Consider the following 22,606-nt stretch of genomic DNA (forward strand, 5'->3'; position numbering starts at 1 on the left):
TGACTTATCATTTCTACTGCTGCAGAATAAGGCACTGATACATAACATGGAAATAACCTAACTTCCAAATGATAAGCAGGTATACATTTCTGTTCAGTACATATGGCCATTCATTCTTGTAGAGGTTTACTAATGTACCATTTGGCTTGGGGAGCCAAAAGTAGCTCCTGATAACTGTTTATGTCAAGCTAACAAGGGTCTTCTAGGCCCTATCCATGAACTAAATGACTCCCAGCAAATTTCAAACCCTTAGAGAAGAACCTCCCGTATCTAGACTGGGATGGGAGAGCTTTGGATTGAGGGTCTGATGTCTGATCCTAAGAAGCCGCTAAATGAAGTTGCATGTAGTGCATTTGAAGCCTGGCAGGGCAGCCCTAGCAGACGCTGGAACAACCAGGATGATGCCTGGGATGCCTGCCACTGGTTCAAGGATATCTGTAACTCTGTCCTCTGGTGGGAACACTCTGCCTATGGCTGAATCCCATAGGAAACCTATACATTCTAGTCTCTGCATTGGAACCAGGGTGGATTGCTTGACATTGGTTGGTATACCCAGAGAGAAAATGAGATTGAATAAAAACTGAAGGTTGAAAGCTGCTTGGGCTGGTGATGCTCCCCAGATCAGCTAATTCAACAAATCAGGATACATATGTATGCCCCTGAGCCGAAGGGATGGAGCCTACGCAGCCATGAGCTTGGTAAAATGAGGCAGAGAGGGAGAACTTTATACTGAAAGTGGATCTTTCCGATGAAATAACAGAGGTAATGTCGGTGAGGAGCACAAATCAGTTGATGCGAGTACATATCTTGCAGGCTCAAGGATACCAGTCAGTCGCCCTGATGAAGGGAATTTCCTATTAGAGCATGGATTATCATCTTGAACTTCTCATGGGGTAAGAAAGGGTTGAAAGAGGAGAGGTCCAGATCCATCAACAGGCTAGTCTTGTTCTTCTTTGGAACAGTGAATAACATTGAGTAAAAGCCTGATCCCCTTTCAGAAATCAGGACCCTCTTGTTTGCCGCCCTAAATAAAAGCTTCTGGAGCTTCTGCATAAGAGATTGCGAGCTGTATACAGGATACGGTCATCACACCCCAGAGACCCTTAGGAGGAAGAAGATGCCTGACCTTTGCCAAAAAGGGTTGCAGCTGCCACTATGGTGGAATGTGATAAGTGGTGCCCCATCACACAGAGCTTCTCACTGGGCAGGGGCCAGTACTGGAGGTCTACTTTCTTTGCTACTGGGAGAACCACATTTGTACTGCCTCCCCAACCACATCAGGTTGCATATGCATGCCAACCTATCCACTGCCTTCAAAGAGAGGATGGGAAAGAGGACCCCTTGGTCTGGCTGAGGACTTACGGAACCAGAATTCCCCAAAAATCTATGAGGCCTTTCACTTGTCATGCAATGCCTTGGCCAACATCTGGACCTCATCTGTGTCCTTTAATACCGCGTCCTGGTCACTTGGGGATCATCACCCGGTGGTCCAGGTGAGAGCAGGGCAGAGGGCCCTTGGGTAGAGGCGGTAGAGAACGAACTGGTAAAGGCACCACGGGGTCTGCCAGGGGCTGAACTGAGGGCAGCAAAGAAAGCATAAAGGCTACCAGCATGGGCACCTGTGGAAATTGTGCCGGAGGGAAACTTGGCTGAGGATTAGGAAGAAGCACCCCTTGCATGAGCCCTTTCCAATATAGAATCATAGGAACAGAGTGCACGACGTCCTGAAACCTCTCAAAAAACCTCTTATCCCTTGAAGAAAGATTCTGGCAGCTGCACACGGATTAGAGGTGCCTCTTGGGACTCCAGAACTGAGCAGCATAAACAGAGAAAACGATGAATAGCTCCTCACATTGGAAGACCATTTCACGTGGAGGGGAAGGTGAAACCCCACAAATTCAGGGTAAAGGGGCTAGTGGATGAAACCGATCACAATCCCTGTCCCTGCCAACTGTGGAGCTGCCAATGAGGCATAGCTCAGCGACTGTCCTGAGTCAGAGCATGATAATGTCACTGCAGAAGAACGGTTTACCTGTGTTGTCTACAGCTGAAAGGCAGGTGTGGTGACTGCACGGCTGGCGGAGCTCTCTAAAGAAAGTCAGAGGCTGGGCCTACTGCTACCCCAAGTCTCTCAAGACTCCCAGGCCTGGACTTAGTAAGCAGAGAGGGATGGGCCTCGGGATGTATCCTGACCAGGCAAACTGCTCTCAGAAACGGCGTTCTCGGTGCAAACCTTCTCAGAGACCAAGGCCTCCTCAAACCGGAGTATGGTAACAGATCCCAAATGGCCCAAATCAGTGCGAGCACCAGTATCGGCCTCCTCCAAGACCTTGGAGTGAACCCTGGTAGTGTGTTTGGTAGCCACGTCAGGCCCTGAAGTAACTCTCCCAATTTGATCAATCCACTGAAGGGACTCTACTTAGACTCAACAAATATCAGGTGACCTGGAGGAAAAAACTGGAAGATCTCCTCCCACTGTGCCAACCGATGTTTCAATGCCTTCTGGGAAAGTGCGTCACACACTCAGTTGTCCCAGTGGTGAAGTGGGCCCAAACAAACTAAACAGTGAGCGTAGGGACCATTGCCGAATGCAACCTGTGACATATGGTGTACACATAGAACCCGGCTCTTTATTTGGAGAACAAGGGAGAGAGCAGTGGTGAGTGGGTGTGGGGGACAAATCCAAAACACCACTGGGAAGTGGCAACCAAAACGCAAAAAAGAGCTGCATCAGCTGTCCGACCCATCAGACGGATGTAGAGGAAAGGAGGGACTGTCCACCCCATATCTAAAATATTAAAGGGGCAGCATGAATTGTTTGCAAAGGCTCCTGTCCTGTCCTTGCTTGGCGGGAACTCCCATAAGTATGGAGGAAAGGGGATGGGACATAGGAATATACGGATTACCTTTCACACATCTCAAAGCGATCTGTCCTCTTGGTTTTTCTGGGTCTGTTCTAAGGTGCTTTGAATACCATCTCTCTTATTGCTCCTACTCTGTCTCCTGGGCTGGTCAACTTTCTTATTCTCGCCCGCTTCTTTATGGTGTACAACAAGGTCCTGTTCTTGGTCCCTTACGTTTTTCTCTCTACCCCATTCCTCTCTCAGCCCTCATCAGCTCCTTCAATCTTTGTTGTCACTTATATGCTGAGGACATGTACATTTTCTTTTCTTTCTTTCATCTTTCACTCCATCCCTTCATGCCATGGAATCATCTTGTCTATCTGCAGTCAAGGCCTGGATGGCTTCCCGTTTTCTCCACGTCAATGCCTCTAAAGCCGGGGTTCTTTACTTCCCCCTGCCTCCTTCTCCCCTCTCCATCCCCTGACTAGTGTTTATTTTACCATCATCTATCTTTTACTTCTTCTCCTCTGCTCGTAATCTTGGGGTCATCTTTGACCCATCTCTTTTTCTCTCTCTTCAAATCTCCAATACTGCTCATTTTCATCTCTACAAACTTTGATGTGCCAGTCCTTTTCTCTCTCTTTGGGCTACTAAACTGCTGACCTCCACTTATCTTCTCCTGGCTTAGCTAGTGCTCTGTTGTTCTTCACATCTAACCCAACTACACAAAATCTTTAACTCTGCTATCCCTTTATTCGTTCAACTCCCTCCCCATTCCTATGTGACACCATTCCCCCTTTCTATCTCTCTTCTTTCCTTTGATCTTTACCTTCTTTTTCATTTTCTTTGCTTCATGTTCAAGTCTGCTCCTGGTCTTTCCCCTCCTACTTTTGCTCTTTAATATCCTTTTGAACTCCCACTCGTTCTTAGGTCTCAATTCCTTTTCCTTCTCTCTGTCCCTAAACCCCTGTGTGCCTCTTGCCCTCTCTCACTCCTTGCTCCTAAGCATTGGAAGGTCCTATTGTTACATATTTGTTCTTCTCCTTTTCATATCTTTCGCACTCAAATGAAAGACTATCTGCTTCGTTCTCTTTCTCACTCTTAACCTTTGCTGTTATGCCCTTATATCATTTTCATAATATTTTGTACCGTTGTAATTAATGTTTATGTTCAAGGGTGTTTTTGCGAAAGCGCTCTGTCATAATGGCGTGTGTGGTGCGTGGGTCTGGGTGGGTCTGTGAGGTCGTGGTGGGTTCCGGTGGAATGCGGGGTGTGGGGTGACGGTTGGTAGTGTTGATGAGATGGCCTCAAGGGCTGTGGGGAGCCCGGTGTCTGGCGTGGTAACTGTTGTCTTGCCGTCCTGCCCTGTTAACTTGTGTGAGGAGCCGAGCCAAGGGACAATAAAGCGTACACTACAACTTACCTATTGAGGACGCGTCTTTCTTCATTACGACACGCTCCAATAATATAATAAAATACTAATACAAAATACAGTGATTACGACAGTTCACAAGCATGAAACGGCTATGTCCTAGGAATGGCCTACATCTTTGATGAAATACAAAGGCAAAAATAAAACACTACCTAACTTCCGTCAAGAATGCACAGCACTGAAATACACTCACCAGGTCTAGTGACCACAAACTGGAAAAAGACCAAGTACTTTGAAACAGAAGTGGAAACCTAGAAAGGGCAGACTCTGAAGATATTGAGAGGAACAACTAGTTACCAATATGTATTTCCACCTTGACTGTCCACAAAGAAAGAAGAGAAACTGAATTTCTTCTTCCAATAAACAGTAAAGGAGAGCATATTTGTAGCATGCCAGGAAAACAGTTATGTTCTGTTATTTTACTATGCTTTTGTACTGTTCCAGATTCTTGTCTCATGCTTATTGTGCCCGCTACCGGGGTAACCAGATAGTTATCTGCTGGGAAGAATAGCATGAGTAAGGGTAAAGTAAGATGGGAAAGGAGTTTGCAAACACAGGTCATTAAGAATAAGTCCTCGGTCAGGTGTTGTTGAAAGAGACATGTTTTGAGAGATTTGCCAAATTGGAGATTTGTGGGGGCATTCCGAGCCGACACTGAGTTCCAGATGGTGGGTGCATGACAAGAGAAGGATTGATTATGGATGTTCTCTTAGCGGACGAGTTGTGATTCAAGCAGGTTGGTCGATGGGGGTAATCTGGTCATATTTCTGTGCTCCTGTAATACAATGTGCTGCAGCATAGTGGAATGCTTTTAGGGGATCCACGTCAGCAGCTGGGAGCCCTGTCAGGAGAGCATTTCCTCCATTAATGCGTGAGACCACAATGGCCTGCACTATGGTCCGGAGGTCCTGCTACGGGTTGAAGGGTTTGATCTTTCGAAGGGTAGAGATTTTGAGCCAGGCTATTTGGGCCGTCTTGGCTATGTGTTTCTGGAAGGATAGATTGCTGTCAATGGTGAAGCCCAAGGATTTTGTTGAGTCTGAGAGTTGTGGATCAAAACCTTCTAGATGCATGTCATTGAGCCATTCTTGGACAAGTTTTCTTTAAGCAGGCGGACCGATGAGGAGGAATTCAGTCTTGGATGGGTTTAGTTTGAGGTAGGCAGTCGACATACAGGACTGTATGATGGCTAGGTAATCGCTGAGACAAATTATGTCCTGCATGCTATTTACTGTCATGTACAAATGAGTATCGTCTGTTAATTGGTGGATGGCTATACTGGGGTCTTTGAGGAGAGTGCCCAGAGGCCCCATGTAAAGGCTAAAAGGGATTGGTGAGAGGATGGAGCCTTGGAGGACTCCTCAGGAGACCTGGAGTCGGTTAGAACGCAACACGTTTATCTGGAAAGCCTGGTGTCTGCCTGAGAGGTAGAATGTCTACCAATTCAGGACAGTGCCCGAGAATCCCATCCTGCCAGCAAGGAGAGAAAGAAGGATGCAGTGGTCGATGGTGGCGAGGAGGCATGAGTCACCCTTATCCATGATTTGGAGACAGTCAGGGGTCACATGGCACCACACCCATCCCATAGTAGCAAACAGAAGCACAGACACTGTTCAGTGGTACCGTTCATAAATTGTGAAGTAAAATAAAGAAAAAAGGGACTGGTCAAAAGTGTATGTTGATGGAAGACATGTAGCAAACATGGACGTTGGGGGTACACTGGCCACATAAAAAACTAGAAAAAGAATACATTTTTTATTTCGAAGGTTAAAACCATCATAAAAGGCACGCTACAACTTGATACACATATTAATATACCAAATGTCAATTAAAAACAATGGTCAAAATGTTATTTTACGAATTTGCAAACATTTGTTTTTTTTAACATCGTGTCTTTTATGATGGTTTTAACATTCGAAATAAAGATGTATTCTTCTTCATAAAAAGTAATTAGGGTCAAATGCTTGCAGGGGAATACAATGTGCAAAAGAAATGTCTTAGAAAAGGTCCAAAGACAAACCATACAGTAAATGAATGAGGTCAGAGGTTGAACCTAATTGTGGATGCCACTCTCTTCCATGTCTTCCAAGCCATTTATTTATATATTTAAATGTTTAACGTGCTTTCTCCAAAGTCTGAACAAACAATTAACAATCGGTTATACATGAAATGTGAACATACATGGCAACTAAATGGGTCCTAAGAAGGGAGCAGAAAGTGTCAGGATTGGAAGCAGAGTGCAATGAAAGAAGAAGAGCATTGAAAGATTAGGGCAAGCAAAGAAAAATAACGTAAATGAGACTGAGCACATGGGGACAAGTAATCTTTAAGAGTTGATAAGATGAGCGATGAGAGCAGGGTGGATAGCAAGAGGAAACATGCGACGTTTCATTGTAAGGAAGAAGACCATGAACAGATTTAAAATCATTGCAAAGATATCGAAAGCGGAGCCTAGCGAGAAAAGAAAGCCAGGGACGCAAGTGAAGGAGAAAGGAGAGAGTGTGGGGGGAGACGAAAGAGTAATAACGTAGAAGGGCTAATGATAGATGGTATGTGTGAACAGTCAGTAGCAGGGAGATAAAGCAAATGCGAGGGGCAGTAGTCAAGATGAGAACATTTCCTTCCTCTGGCTCTCGCCTCTTCCCTCCCATTTCTCCCAATCTCTCTATCTAACAAAGTCTTTCTCTCATTCTCTATCACTCTATTCATTCCTCTCCTCTGCTTCCACTCCTCCCCCCTACTCAGGCCCTCTCCCTCTCATCCCATACCTTCTCCTATGTGTCCATCCGTGATACTGGTCTCAGTGTGGGAAATGGGGACATCTCCCTCCTGGCCAGAAACATCCATGAGGATTATGGTGAGGCTCTCCCTGATGATAGCCAGCAAATGCTTCCCTCTGAGGATGGACCATGGGCCGCTAGTATGGCCAGGGTGGTTGATTTCGGAAGCCAACACATAGATCATCACCCTGTGTTTGCCATAGAGCAGGGTGCATGGGTGAGGGCATTTATAAAGCACTCTACTTCAGAATTAACTGCGTTAGGTGACAACAAAAGATAACTATTAAAGTTGCAAGTCTCCATCACTGGTGCTGCCCCATCGCCTTTGATCCTTTTCTCTCTGCTCAGAATGCAGTTCTCTCCTTGTCTCCTCACGTTCTGTCCTGCAACGTCACTGTTTCATCTGCATTTGCTCCTATGAACACTTTCCTGCCATCATGATGTCTTGTCTGACACTACCAAGGCTGCGGCAAAATGTGCACTGCTGTAATTGCACACGGCCTGGTCCTAAAACGGCTATATCATTGGAATACGAACAAAGAAGCGCCACCTATTACACCTGGGATCTCTATCTGCCTCGGCAGTGCCAGCCCTACATTGCAAGCACTCCATAGCATTGTTTGGCTGACACCAATGAGCAAGAACTAGCAAAGAGACCAAACATTAAGCCTTGAGCAGACAAAATACCATAGGAGACAGACATAATAGTAGACCATTCATTATAGTGATAAACCTGAGAGTCACAGACATACTGGTGAGCAGGCTGGTCTCCAGAGGTCTGACGAGTCATGATTAGTGCCAATGAGAGTTCATGTGTAGGGTCAAAAGTAAACTATCAAGGAAAGGGCATCGGAAAGAGGTTCAAACAAATCATTACAATGAAAAGAGACAGGGAAGTAAAACATTAGACTTACTGGCAGGTAGATAAAAGGTGTTGTTGCACTGGCATAGTGCTTGGCCGCTGGCGAAAGCGCACACCTCATTAGCACTGCACTGAGGGTCACAATAAAACTCTTCTAGAAGGTAAAAGAGAACATTGCGATTATAAGACCATTTTATTTCCAAAGCTTCTTTAGAAAAAACTAACAGTCAAAGTTTCCAAGTATTCCTCAGTAGGGTGACACTTCTTTCGTCCACCGGAACTTAAAGCACATTTATGCATATCCCCTGCTTCACACCACCCACTGTGCACATGTGTCCTCTGCTCCAGTGCCCTGCATTCAACGTGTAACATTAATCTGATCTCCACCATGGTACATCTCATCGGCACAAAGATCTATTTAGTATAAACTCGACAGGTCAGCAGCAAAATCATCCAGCCTGCTTCAGGCACTTCTGAAAGCTCTAGAAATACTTCCCAAGATAACCTACCACTGCGCGTCAAGGAAAACCAAAACAGGCCTACATTTATACACTCTCGTCCCATCTTTATTGGAAAACTACTTCTGATTCACTTGGCATTCTGAGGGTCAAGGGTTTATTATACCTGCCTATCACAATGACCAGCCTCTTGTATAAACCTGTGCATTGATAGAAAAAATAATGGTCTAGGCCAATCAAAGCAAACCATCTGCTTTTAACAACACGTCAGCTTTCCGTAGACAGCATCCATTTGGAGGGGTTTTTCAGTGGATCACATCACAATCCCAAGACCTGACCCACTCCAGACCAAGTTTACTATCTTTCTTGCCTACACATAGAAACAAAACACTATGTACAACTCCTATCGTTCAATCAGAAAGTGCAAGAGACTCAAATCCGGACAGATCACAATCACCACATGCTTCACTTGTCTCCTCAATGGAGAGGCCGGCATCCCCATCTCACCTACTTCTTACTCCACCCACAGCCCATACCACTGCCGTATAAAGATCGTAGGGGTGTATGACCTAATTGCATATTAGCTGCTGACCATGCCTCCAATATTGACAAAATCCACTTCCTGGTTTTTACTGAAACTTGGTCCCCCGGCACCTCAACTCTCCTCCACCCTGATCTCCTACTGCTGAGACACAAAATCCTCCTCAAAAGCTTACTTTCCCCACTGCAAGGGATGTAGCAGTCCCTTTTCCATTTTGCGATTTGTAATGTCATGGCGGACCGTTCGAATTCTTTGACTATCTGCTTGTCAAGTGCCTCACAGGACCTGCCTCTTCCTTTGTCTGTACAATCATATACCATCCGCCCAGAAATAAAACCAATCTTCAGGCCACACTGATATCACAGACCTCAGCCAGTGCTTGTTGCGTGACTCCAAGGCGCCCCTCCTAATGGGACTGCACCACTAAACTGTTCTCTACCACCAGCTATCTGTGTCTTTCAATCTAATACATCAGTGGTAGTGATTACTTTGCTACTATTGTGGGTCTCAATCTACATCAACATCTTGGATTGTAGCACCTCGGCCACCTACCCCTAATCTGAACTGTTGGCATACTCTGCTTTAGCCCTAACGACTACCTATTTTCAGCATATATTTGTGACCTTTTACAGCAACCATCAACTGTTGCAACATCTGTGGATTGACTTTACTTGACTGCCTCTGTGAACATATTTTGGTGCTGGTGTTAAGGCTAAGTGTTATTTTTGTGAAGACCTTAGGGACGGTATTGGCTTTTGGCTGCTATTGTTTGGCCTGGCTGGTTGGGCTCAGAGACAATTGTTCTGTGGAGAGTAATTCCTGATTCTGCTTGGAATTATTAGGGTTATTTGCCCGTTTTATGATTTGTATTTGCCCCCATTGTCCCCATGACATTTGTGTGTGTGTATGCATGCCATTGTTTGTTCCCCCTGTAGAGGCCAGTCGAGCATCACTCCTTTTATCCTGAGATAACCTAGGATGAGTTGATGGGGCTTATGAGTAGCGATGCAAGAGGGCAGCCATCTTAGTGAAGAGTTGTTTGGAAAATCTGTCCTCTATGCTCTGCCACGCACTGGTTTTCATGCACTATAGCCCATCACCTTGGATCCTGCCTCAAACACCCCGCCAAGGGGAATCTGCTGTGCAGATAATGTTCCCCAGCTCAAAAGTGAAACCATCCCTGAGATTGATGCTGATGAAGGCCAGGTCAGTTGTGCACAGTGCCCATTTGGTATGCATCGCAAATGGTTGTTGATATGTCCCGATCTGGCCTTTATTGCCATAAACTGGTGAACTTCAGAGTTTTGGCCGAACTCATTTCTGGAGGGTATTCAATTTTGCATACCCCTGGACTGGTAAAATAATTATATTTCAATCAAAAATGATGTGCTACCCCTACCCCGAGCCAAGAGTTGGGTCATTTAAGAACATGTCTGTGTTCTGCACCATGAAGGCAAATCCAGCTTTTAACACATCACCCAGACATGGGCGGATTTCATTGTAAAGTTGTTGGAGGTGATAACTCCCATGCTGGTTGAGATCCCTCGATAGGTTGTGCTGGGATACTTCAACAGATGGGTACATGATCCCACAAATACTGAGGTGACAGATCTTTTTGACATCATGGGGTCAATGGGATTCACCACTTTGTGCACGGACCAATCCACTGATATTGAGATATGCTCAACCTAACCATGGCTCCTCAAGTATATGTGGGATAGGTGTCTTTCTCTCCATCTATGAACAGATCAGGAGGGGATTCAGATGGATTTCAGAATTGACAAAGACACACACAATGGGCCTCATTACGACCCTGGCGCTAAGTGAAAAACGATGGCGGTAAATGGTTACCGCCATCGTTTTCCGCCAGGACCGATCATGACCCGTGACCGTTAACTACGATGCCATTAGCGGCATCGTAGTTAACGCCACCGCTAACTGCGCTAAGGGTGCGCGCACGCGACCGGCCACATCGTACTTAGCGCCATGGCGGAAAGGTACGCAAATGCCGACCCAAGCGGACATGCACCCAACGCCATCACCCAGCCCGTTAAGAACCTTACCGCCATGGTGCTAATTACGCCATCGCGAACCAACCGTAAAGGGCCATGTAAAGTGAATGCAGCTGCCACAGGTGCACAGAAACAGCACAGGTGAAGGCAATACAGACTCAGGAAGTACAAAAAGAGCACACCCCACCCCTTCCCACACCCAGTCACACTCCACAATGATACCAATACGACTAGCAATGTTGGGGCTGGAGGACCTGATAGCAATGCAAGTGCTACTACAACAACAACAACAACAACAACAACAACAGGCTGCACAGAGGAGACGCAGGAGGAGAAGGAGGGCAAGGCAGGCCCAGCAAGCCCCACCAGCACAGCCAGTGCCACCACGCAGGCAGCCCCCAATCCCACGCATCAGAGCCAATCCGTTCAACCTCACTGCTGAGCAGATCCACACCCTGTACCGTATGGACCGGGACACCATCACCGCCATCGTAGACATGATACACAACGACATCGTCAGCATGATAGAAACTCCAACCGCCATCCCCCCCCTACTGAAGGTAGTGTCTGTACTCCACTTCCTGGCCACAGGCACCTACCAGCACACAGTGGGGCACTTGCATGGCATTTCACAACCATTATTCTCGCGAACACTCATCCAGGTGCTCGATGCCCTCCTCAAGCACACAGACGACCACATCTCATTACCACGGACTGCCCAGGACATTGCAAACACCAAAGTGGGTTTCCATGCACTAGCCGGCATACCCGGTTGCATTGGTGCCATCGACTGCACCCATGTGGAATTGGTGGTTCCACGTGCCATGGAGGTACCGTACCGCAACCGGAAACAGTTCCACTCAATCAACGTGCAAATGGTCTGTGACTCCAACAAGATCATCACACATTGTTGTGCCCGATTCCCCGGATCAACCCATGATTCTATGGTCCTGAGGAACTCCACAATACCACGCTACATGGAGCGACATGCAGGCCCAAGATCCTGGCTACTCGGTGAGTCCAATGTCATGGAAGTGGGCAGGTGAATGACGTACCGATGCATACTCCACCTGGCTGAAGGGGGGGGGAATGATGCATACTCCACCTGGCTGTGAGCAACACAGAGAGAGGATGGCCACTCACAATGCACTCAACCCCTCTGCATACATTGGGTGATGGCATGCAAAACAGGCCATGGGAGCCATGAGCATATACTGGTTGCATTGTGTGAATCAATTAGTGCATGTAGAAGTGAGCCGAAGTAACAGTTGGATGCAAGCCATGGTGGCACATCATGTTCTTGATCAGACGACATGACTGACACATACATTCTTGCCTACATACAGGTGATGCAGGCTATCCCCTGAAGAGGTGGCTCCTTACACCAGTCCGGAACCCGCAGAACCAGCACGAGGAGGACTTCAACCGTGCACATACATGTACTCATGTGGTCATAGAGCAGACATTCGGCCTATTGAAGGCACGGTTCCGAAGCCTCAGCAGGTCTGGTGGGGCACTCCTGTACCACCATGAGAAGGTGGCAAAGATCGTCATGGCATGTGTCATGCTACACAATATGTGCGTCAGACGGAGTATGCCCCTGCCCCCTGACGCAGGACTGCAACCACCTGACGATGACGATGAGGAGGGTGCCGATGGGGCAGCACCCCATGGAGGAGGCGACGCACAGGAGGGGCGTGCAATGCGCCAAAGTATCATCGACCTCTGCTTCTAGCACACACGGCTGGTGTGAATCACATGGAGACTGCACTTGGGGCACTGTGTGTCTCTGGGACATGCACACTGTGGACTGTACACCAATAAAGCACACATATGCAATGAAAATGTCCACACATTTCATTTTGGGAAAGAAAAAAGTGTATTCAAACTATGAAACGTCGTGACACACCCCCTCCCCCCTCCCCCCTGAACACCCCAACACAACCCCTCCCCCTCCCCCCTGAACACCCCAACACACCCCCTCCCCCCTCCCCCCTGAACACCCCAACACAGCCCCTCCCCCCTGAACACCCCAACACACCCCCTCCCCCCTCCACCCTGGAATCCCTACGAAGGTGCGGTAGTTTCTGTGCATGTCTTGATCACTGCTTCCAAGGAGCCAGGACCAGCCCAACGTCCTTGGAAGCAGGCCCCTAACCCTAATCCTAGGCACCAGCCGGTCCCCACGGGGACCTTTTGGTCCTTGTCCTGGCGCCGGTGGCACCAGGCTCATCAGAATCATCGGTCCTGGCACTGGAAGCGCCGGGCTCATAATATGTGTGCAGATGTTTGGGTGGACTTACCTGCAGCAGACCATGCTGCTTACTTACCAGCCACTTAGAAGTCCTCTGTGAACAGGAACTACTTTCTTACCTGGGTGGGGCAGCTCCATTCCCTGGATTCAGCTTGGGGAAAGCTTCTAGAACTGGAACTCTTTTCTTACCTAGGCGGGGCCGTTGAGGAAGACGCCTCATCACTCCAAGGCTATTTAAACCACACCCGATAGAAGAAACGTGCTTTGCGTTATTCTGCATCTGCAGCAGAACGCTCACCGAGTCTGTTCCAGCCTTTCTTCTTTCGATCCTGAATCTGCAAGAATCATACTCACCATTCCTGTATCCAGTCGACAGCAGCACCTGCAGAGACAAGAAACAGCAGGTTAGCAAGGCAGTCTTAACTCGCAGTGCTTACTCACCTGATCCATCGGCTGCGGTCATTTCGGCACGCTGTATTTTCGCCTGTGAAGACAAAAGCATTGTCATTACTTACCGGCACTCCGTGAACTCTGGAATTCTTCACGCTGCATCGCTGCCTTCGGAGATAAAAGCATTGTATTTACTTACGGGCATTCCGCGGACCCCGGCGCTGCAAACAAACTTCTGAAAGACAAAAGAAGAGACATTAGACAGGTATTTTACTTACGCTCATCGCACTCTTCACAATAGAACGCCTGCAAATACTCCGGTGCCTCTTCAACGCGAACTACGCTGCAAGGGAAAAAACAACTAGAGCGCTTGCATTTACTCACGCATTTCCAGGCGCTTTATTTCATCTTCCTCAAGAGTCCTGCAAGCAAAAGGGGAGAAAAGCATCATACGAAGTCCTGCCTTGCACCTAAAGACTATAAAGACTATAAAGACTAAAAAGGTGTCTGGAAACTCACCGCTCTTGCTATTAACGACGGTAACGGTCCTCTGAGTCCAAGAGGCCTATGTTTCACCAGTGAAGGAACTGGCAACAGCGCCCTGCATCAGACGCAGATGGAGAGTCCAGCATTCACCTATCTAAGGTGAGCACGTTGACCAGGGGGCTCTACGGAGAAGCTGGGGAGAGAGAGGAAGAGAGGCATTACACAACCCAGACCATTAACCCCTATATTCTTTCACCTGCAGAAACCTCACCCTACGAGTTCGTCACACAGTGCGAAGAGGTTCGACCCCAGAAGCCCATCGAGTCCTGCACATCACCTTTCGAGTCACAGACACCTTCCTGCCACGACCTGCGCCTCCGTGGGAATCAGGTGAGCGTTACAGTGCAGCAGGGTGTGCAGTAGTCCTGCTCGACTGTCAAGCCACTAATGTGAATCCCCTCTCCTGGCGCCCGGGGCACCCCTGCCCGTGCTGCGTAGATTGCGCCCTGATCTGCGGATGGGGCTGCTCTGTGCCGAGCTGGCTGATGAGGACGGTCCGGCCTGCACATCTGGACGCATGTCCCTGATGGTCTGGACAAGTTCTGTGAGGACATTGCGCACAGCCGCGAGTTCCGTGCATATGTCCTTTGTGGAGGACTCTATGGCAGCTGTGACTCGGTCTGCCAAACTCTCCATGCCATCCCTTGGCACCCCACACTGTGCAACATGTTCGTTGAGGAGGGCGGATAGCTGCTGCTGGCGGGTAACTATATCCTCAAGTGTCTGCTGGTTCCGCTGGCCCATGCCCAGTGGCATTTGCATGTCCATTGGGCTGCTCACCTCAGACTGGGGGGATGGGGTGGCTGGCCAATCCTTGGCCTCCGACTGCCCCTGTGTGGCATCCGCCTGCAGGGGGCTTAGGGATGTGCAGGGGGAATGTGGCTGGGCAGTGGGCCTTCCCTCATCGATGACCTCGATGCTGCCTGCCTCACGGTCGGAGGTTGCCGCTATGGCAGCGATTTCACCCAGGGTGCTGCTTGCAGCAGAGCCTGTCCCTTCAGTGGGCACGACTAGTGACATGTGCGGTGCTGCTGCTGGGTCTGTGTTTGCTGTTGTGGGGGCTGGCACTTGCCTGTCCTCTTCCCCAGGCAGGGTTTGTGGCTGCTGGTGTGTTTCCTTCAGGACGGCTGAGGTGGATGCCTGTGGCCTGGCCCTCTTGGTGGATCTGGATGCAGTGTTGTCCTCTTCCTGGAGGTCTGTGTCAGATCCTGTGGTGGAGCGAAGGAGGGATAGTGTTATTGATGGGTCCGCGGACATTGGCCGTGCATTGTGAGGGATGATATCTATACAGTGGGTACATGCAGCACATTTCAGGCAGGGGCATACAGGTTTTGTGCCTTTTGTGTGGAGGTAGCATGGTGGTATGTGTACAGGGTGGAGTCTGGATGTGTGTGGACATACACCTGCCGATGTGTTGCATATGCACTATGGGGCTACATGGTACTTCACATGATGGGACTTTGTTGAGTTTAGCATGGCTTGCTCTGGCTACCTACCTGCATCTCCTGAGGTCGGCGCTCCTCTCTCCATCCCGCCGACACCATGGATGCTCTCCATCCCGATGGTGGATGCACATATTTCCTCCCATGCTTGCAGCTTTATGGGCGAATCGGATCCACCCCCCAGTTGACGTGGCTAGGTTCCGGTTAGCTGAGAGGATGCTTCGGACACGGAGCCTCAAGTCGTCCCAGCGCTTTCTGCACTGCTGGGCAGTGCAGGGTACGGCCCCCACTGCACTCACACGCTGTGCCACTAGGGCCCATATGGCCTTCTTTTTCGCTATTGCCGGCCTTGTCATCTGCGCGGAGAACACAGCTGCAGCATTTTCTTGCAGAGTCTCTGCGAGCATGGTTAGTTCCTCCCTTGAGAAACGGTCTTGGCGCTGCCGGTCACATGCTTTTTTAACGGCTTTGGGCATTTTTACTTGGCTAATTGGGTGGGTGTTGGGTGTGGATAGGTGTCAGGGTTGGATCAGGTATGGTTGTGGAGGATGGCAATGGATTGTGTTTTTCAAGATGGCCGTCGTGCAGTTTCCCGTTCCGCCGCGATGACGCTATTTCCGGTTCCGCCTATTTACGGTGACCGCTAATTGCGGTGACCGCTAATTGTGGTCGCCGCTATGGTGTGTGTGGCGGTAGTGCTCCTTGCGCGGCGTGCGATGGCGGTAAGGGCCGTTTTTGCCCCATTTACGCCATGCCGTACTTTACATTAACGCCATGGCGTAATGCACGTGCCCGATGGGTCGGAATATGCCGCACTTTACGCCATCGACCCACGGCGTAAACGTTGATTACGCCATGGCGGTAATGTTCGGTACTTACCGCCAGGGTCGTAATTAGGCCCAATGTAGTGAATCTGTGGGTGGTTGGGTTCTGCCCAAGAGAATATTCACGAAAAATCAGTCCGAGATAGCCTTTAAATCCCATCTGCCTGCTTTGTTTATGAGCGATGTCTTCGTACACCTGCCTTGGGAAGTATAATTTCCCTCTCCTGAAAGAGTACAGTAAATATCCTTGATTTCTGAGTATAACAGCATTCATGCATGAACTGGAACTAACCCAGTGTAAATCCTGAGTTCTGACCTTGAGCTCAAGGTGGATCTTGTCATGACAGATTTCCACCAAGTTGCTGCCACCAACATCTGTGCATTGAACACTGGTATAAATTTAAAGACATGCAATTTGAACCACTGTTCTAAATAAGACCATTTGAACAGTGATACCATGGTAGGTAGAGCTCATCAATAGATTCCAATTAAAGGGATGATCCCATACTGTTTAAAAAGTACCTTGTGGTGACCAAATAAAATGTCTTGCTTTGATCCGAAGGAGCTCACTAAATATCTGTCAGAACTCAACCATCAAAGACACCCAAATGCTGCAGAAATCCGGGTGCACGTCTACTAGCATCACAAACCCTTTTCAGAGTCTGCTACAATCTATAATCTGCCTCAGTATTTCACATTGCACCCCAATGCACTGTGGTCCATTTGGTATTTTTCTTTCTCGACAATACATAGACTACACCCAGAAAGTAGAGTTCTGATGAACTGCACTATGGTCCCTGAATTTTGCTGTGCACCTTCTGGATCTGCTTATTTAAACGCTATCTGGAGGAATGCCAGGGTTCTTGCAATGCCATTCCTTGCCAGCCACTTACGTGGTCTGCTTCTATCCTGTTTGCTCTTGTCTGTTCTCTTGGAGTATGGCTCATTTGTAGCTCCTCCCATCTGTTCCTGTTGGTGTATTAGCAGACCCCAGTCTGTAACTTATATTTTTGTATTATTATCATATATTTATATAGCGCAAACTTAGCTGAGTAGCAACAGAGATGTGTACAGGAGCATGATGTTGTGTAGGTTTTCTTATATTTCTTTTCTGCATTTTAGTTATTTATGTTTTAATACTTATTTAATTGAATCCTGTGACTATCTCTTTGATGAATACCCATCTTAAATACTTATGGGTGAACTGAGATGAGCAAATTAGGAAAACAAACGAGGGGCTAAATTGGTCATACCAAGTAAGAGGACAGAAACAAATACCTTTTTTTAATTACTCTCATCTAGATTGCCTATGGCTTGAATAAAGAAATGTTCCTCTCCTTAAACGTGATTCACACACTGGAAGTTGCAGGCACTTGTATTAATATGTTGCAGCATTTAAGGACTTGTAGGCTATGTAAAAAACAGGAACAAGAAATACTGAAACAATGGGTCTTGCATTGTGATGCTCTGTTGGTTTTGAGAAAGAAGCATTTCTCGATCTGTGTTTATTCAAACCAGAAAGTAATGTCTGAAGCTCTATGGGTCTGTCTAATATGTCGGAACCAACTATTGTTGACCATAGCTCTAGTTCTCCTCATTAAAGATGTTCTCTTGATTGCGCCAAAAGAAGGCGTGTAGCAGAAGGGGGGGTAATTTAGACCATAATACAATACAGCTGTAAATCCTGCTATACTCTATTTCTATGGCAAGACGGAGGCGAGCATTATGCTATAACTTTCTTTATTGCTACCAATGCAGCTATTCAACTTCAAACATTTAAACTTCCATAACATTTCTTTTGAGTCAACAAAAAACATTTTCCTTTGTTTAAATGGCTTCACTCCCACCCCAAAGGCTCTTTTCTACGAAAACTGCAAGTCCCATGAGCCTGTTCTATGTATGTAGTCCTGAGTCAGTGTCTTTCCACCAATCCGGTGCCTGCCCCTCCTATAAGAGACCTCCTCCCCAGGTCCCTTCCCCTTTCTTTTTGCTGCCAGTCAGTTAAGTGAATGATATGATTTTCCCTATTAATTATAGATTGTAATATTCATTGAATATTGTATATATTAGTAATTTAGAAGTGCGCAATAAAATTCAGCCGCGCGCATACATCAATGAATTTATAGAATTCTCCTCAGGGTTCTCTTTGTTATTCATATATATAACAGAGCTGCTAGGCCTTTGATATTTCACAAGCGACGAACGTCGCTTCGCTAAGGAATTTCGTGTGTCCGCGGTGTGGAGGTGGGGCCGGAGCCGCAAGCATATTCAGCTGGCATTAGGCACCCGGCCCCGCTCCACGAAGCTTAGCTCGCTCAATGGGCACGCTCTAGGAACCGGGGGAGCGGAGGAGCCAAATCCTTCCTGTCATCCCCCGTGCCTCTCCTTCATTGCGTGCTTGTTACGAGAAGGAGAAAGACACAGATACTCTGCAGCGGTGCTCATAAAAAAATAAAATAAAAAAAACCCTGATTTATGAGAAGATACGAACAGAGCAATTAAGCTCATAACGTGTCCCAGTGCAGGCCTGACATATACCCACACGTGAGCCTCAGCGGCCTATCCTGAATTGTTAGCCCTGCTAACTCAAGTGAAATGGCTCAGTATGGGGAAGACCACTCTACCATGCAACAGCTTCCCTCTCCCAAGCTGTTGCAGAAGGCGTACAGAAGCATGGATGCAGGACAGAGAGCAGAAGTCTTCCATGAAAAAAAGAGCTCTCAGCGCAGGCGAGGGCACATCAGCTAGACACCCCTTAAGTGGGGTTGAACAGGGGTGTAAAGCTCGGAAGAGCAGAAGCTCACTGACTCCCCGAGCAAAGAAAGGAAGGTCGACTCCGACCCGATAGAAGAAGATGACTCTGTCACGAGACTTAAGAAGGCCTTCCTGGCAAAGTCAGCTGATCATCAGCATAGACCCCCTGCCCCAGGGGTGAATAATACAGGGGACATAGATGAGGGCTATTTGCCCGACGATGAAGGATGGGAGGAGGAAGACCTCCCAGGACACCCTGCAGTCGAAGCTCATATCCCCGAAAGGGAAGACGATATCAATGACATGTTTGACCCAGAAGCCATCCGGCATCCCAGATCAGCACAGTGGGTTCCCTCTCCCAGGGTAGCACTCTATATGGCACAACACATACGGAGGCCCTTGGACAAAGAGGTGCGCTCGCGCATGAGAGCCGAGTGCCCCCGTCCAGAGCTGCCCGATAAGTTGTTGGAAACCCCTGACCTTGACCCGAAAATTGTCACCTTTGTTACAAAAGCCTCCAGAGACGTCCGTAAGGGCGTAGACAGAGCATGGAAAGGATGCCAGAACAAGGTCCTCGACCTGGCCAGTCCTTTGGCAAAGATTATTGACCTTGCAGAGAAGAATAAAGATACCGGAACACCTATAGATCCTACTATCCTAGCCAATTGGGCTCAACGCGTAGTCTGTTTGTTGGGAAACGCCAACTGCGCCCTCTCATCAGAGAGAAGAAGAGGACTAATTCAAAAAATTGACTCCAAGTTGAGTGATCTCTCGTCCTACGAAGCAGGACAAGGAGCTAAAGGCCTTCTTTTCGGAGAAGTGTTCACCAAGGAGATTGCTCAGCTTGTAGGGACCTACTCAGCCCTCGAGAAAGCCCAAAGTTCCATTCGAAGGATCTTTCCTGGGCGGGTTTTTGCAAGGGACCGGACACCAGCGGGGACGAGCGTTCCGTCGTGCATCCTTCCACCGCAGACCCCAAGGGCATCGGTCACAATACTGGGAAGGGAGACAGCAAGACGCGTTCTTCCCTTCCAGAGTGAGATTTCCGAGATGGCAGAAAGGAGCCTACAGGCAACCCCGAGCCTCTGAAGGTGAGTACTCCCAGTATGCAGGTGGGGGGCAGGACCCTTCAGTTCTTGAGCGCATGGTATGCCTTATCCAAAGATGCATGGGTGCGACACGCAGTAGAGGGGATGCATATAGACTTCTTAGGCAACCCGATTCAAGAGCTAGAACCACATCCAATTTGGATGTCAACGATAGATGCTGCCCTTCTCAAAAGCGAGTTAGAGAAGCTGCGGCAAAAGGACGCAATAGAGCACGACACGGGCGTAGGACCAAGCTTCATCAGCAATATGTTCCTGGTGCACAGGAAAGAAAAGGTTTGTCCCGTTATCAATCTGAAAAGCCTGAACGAATGGATGAAGTACAATCATTTCAAGATGGAAGGGATTCACCTTCTCCGGGACTTGCTGCGCTCGGGGGACTGGCTAGCACGCCTGGACCTCAAAGATGCATACTTGACGATACCAATTGCGAAAGTTCATCGCAAATTTCTGCGTTTTCGCTGGAACAAGGAAGTGTGGCGATTCAAATGTCTACCTTTTGGCCTTGCCTGAGCACCATGGGCTTTCACCAAGCGTATGTGACCAGTGGCCTCAGCCATAAGAGAGAGAGGTATTTATATGATAATATACCTAGACGATATCTTGGTACTAGGGGCAGACAAGCCATCCCTAGTCAGCGACGTGCGTTGGATATTCTCTCTCTTGTCCTCCCTGGGATTTCTAGTAAATCTAGACAAATCACAGTTGCAGCCAGTCCAGAGGATCGAGTTCCTAGGGTTCACTATAGACACCATGAAAGCGACGCTAGAGTTGCCGAGTCACAAAGTGAAAGCAATCAAGAAGAAGCTCAGAGCGGTTAGCGAAGAAAGTAATTTTGCTACAGAATCTAGCCTAGGATAGTGGGGCTGCTTGCAGCTTCCATCCAAGCCATCTTCCCTGGCCCACTCCACTACAGAGCGCTTCAGCGCCTCAAGATCAGACACCTGCAGGGAGGTCTCACTTATCACCAGCTAATAGAGCTAGACGACTGTTAGGTAAGATTTCCACAGAGCTGGTAAATCTTCCTTTCCTGGTTCAACCCCAGAACATTTTGCTTTTCTAGTGGGATATTTTTCATGAATACCTCAGTGAGTGGGAACCTTTTTCCACACTCACCTAATCTTTAACTCTTTTTATGGGTGTCATTTTTAAGACTCTCCATAGTGTCTTTTTAAAGTTATCATGTTTAACAACTTATTGGCAATAAGTGCCTGTTGTTGCTGGGTTGCCCTAGGGGCGCCCCAGTTAACTTTCTTGTGCTAACCTTGAGTGAACTACAGTTCCCAAGGATAGAAAGGATCTTTGGAACCCTTTTACATTTTATTCTGTGAAACCAGCACACCCCACCTTATGTGGAGTGCTGGGGAGATACAATGTATCCCCTTTCACATTAAAACTGTAACAATTCTGTTACAGAGACAAGCTTACCTTTAATGGCTGGTGGCAGTGATACCTTTTACTAATTTGGTGCACCTTTACCGCGGGCTGTGAACACAGCTGCAGTAAAGGCACCTAAGGGTGCTCATTTTACCAAAATGGCCCCTGTCTTCTTTTTCTTCCATTTTAGTGTTTCCTGTTGTTTCCTGTTCCTTTCCCTGACATCCAGGGTGGGAAATTCCTTTGTTTAAGTTTTGTCTTTGCGGGAGACCCCTGGACACGCCGCCCAGGCTCCAGTCAGTCTGTAAGCACAGGAAATGGGGGAGGAGTCCAAAACTTTCCCATACTATGTCTTATACCTTGCTTCAACTGGGGCAAATCCCAGTGGGGGGCTGGCTGTCCTGATTGGACAACCAGATGCCCCTTTCTTGTAAAATGCAGGGAGGGAATGTAGAGGTTCTGCTGTAGTTCCTGATAAATACTGGAAACCTGGAAGCTGAAGTCATGTCGACCAGTGGAACAGAAAACCGAAGAGGATGATGAAGGAAAAACGGCAGAGATGATTTCCAACGACCGGAGAGCCTGCTGTGTAATCAGAGCCTGCTGCAGCCCATCCTTCTAATCAATCTGGGGTCTCCGAAAACAACGACCCGAACCCAGAAACTAGTGAGACCCACTAGACTCAAGAAGACCTGTATTTTGAGCCATCCCACGGGTTGCTGCAACCTTGCATTCTTGCAATACCCCAATACCCTGGGACCTCCAGCCACTGTGCGGTGCATGGTCTTCCGAATTCCGAATCTTGCTGAAACTTCGTGGGCATCTTGGTGTATCTCGAGAGACACGAATCGAGTCTGAAAAGCCCCATCATAAGGGTGCAGGACCTTTAAATGACGAGTATTCAACCGTAAATTTCTGTCTTCTTCTGTGCTCTGCATTCAGCTGTGAGAGAAATCTTGCCTAGAGCCTTCTTCATTGATCCCTG

General features: G+C 48.0%; 1 protein-coding gene across 2 annotated transcripts in view; it reads right to left on the bottom strand.

Moving 5' to 3' along the window:
- The window catches only part of LOC138503207 (pancreatic secretory granule membrane major glycoprotein GP2-like), a 964,255-nt gene that overhangs the window by 613,250 nt on the left and 328,399 nt on the right, over nt 1–22,606 (bottom strand). Inside the window, exon 4 of one of the 2 annotated variants that reach the window (XM_069622794.1) lies at nt 7,970–8,068. In XM_069622794.1, coding sequence (XP_069478895.1) covers nt 7,970–8,068 — 99 coding nt within the window. Of the gene's footprint in view, nt 1–7,969; nt 8,072–22,606 lie in introns of both variants that reach the window. The other variant, XM_069622793.1, reaches the window with a different exon arrangement.

The sequence above is a fragment of the Ambystoma mexicanum genome, chromosome 11 (assembly GCF_040938575.1).
Source record: "Ambystoma mexicanum isolate Mex_15411 chromosome 11, UKY_AmexF1_1, whole genome shotgun sequence".
NCBI lineage: Eukaryota > Metazoa > Chordata > Amphibia > Caudata > Ambystomatidae > Ambystoma > Ambystoma mexicanum.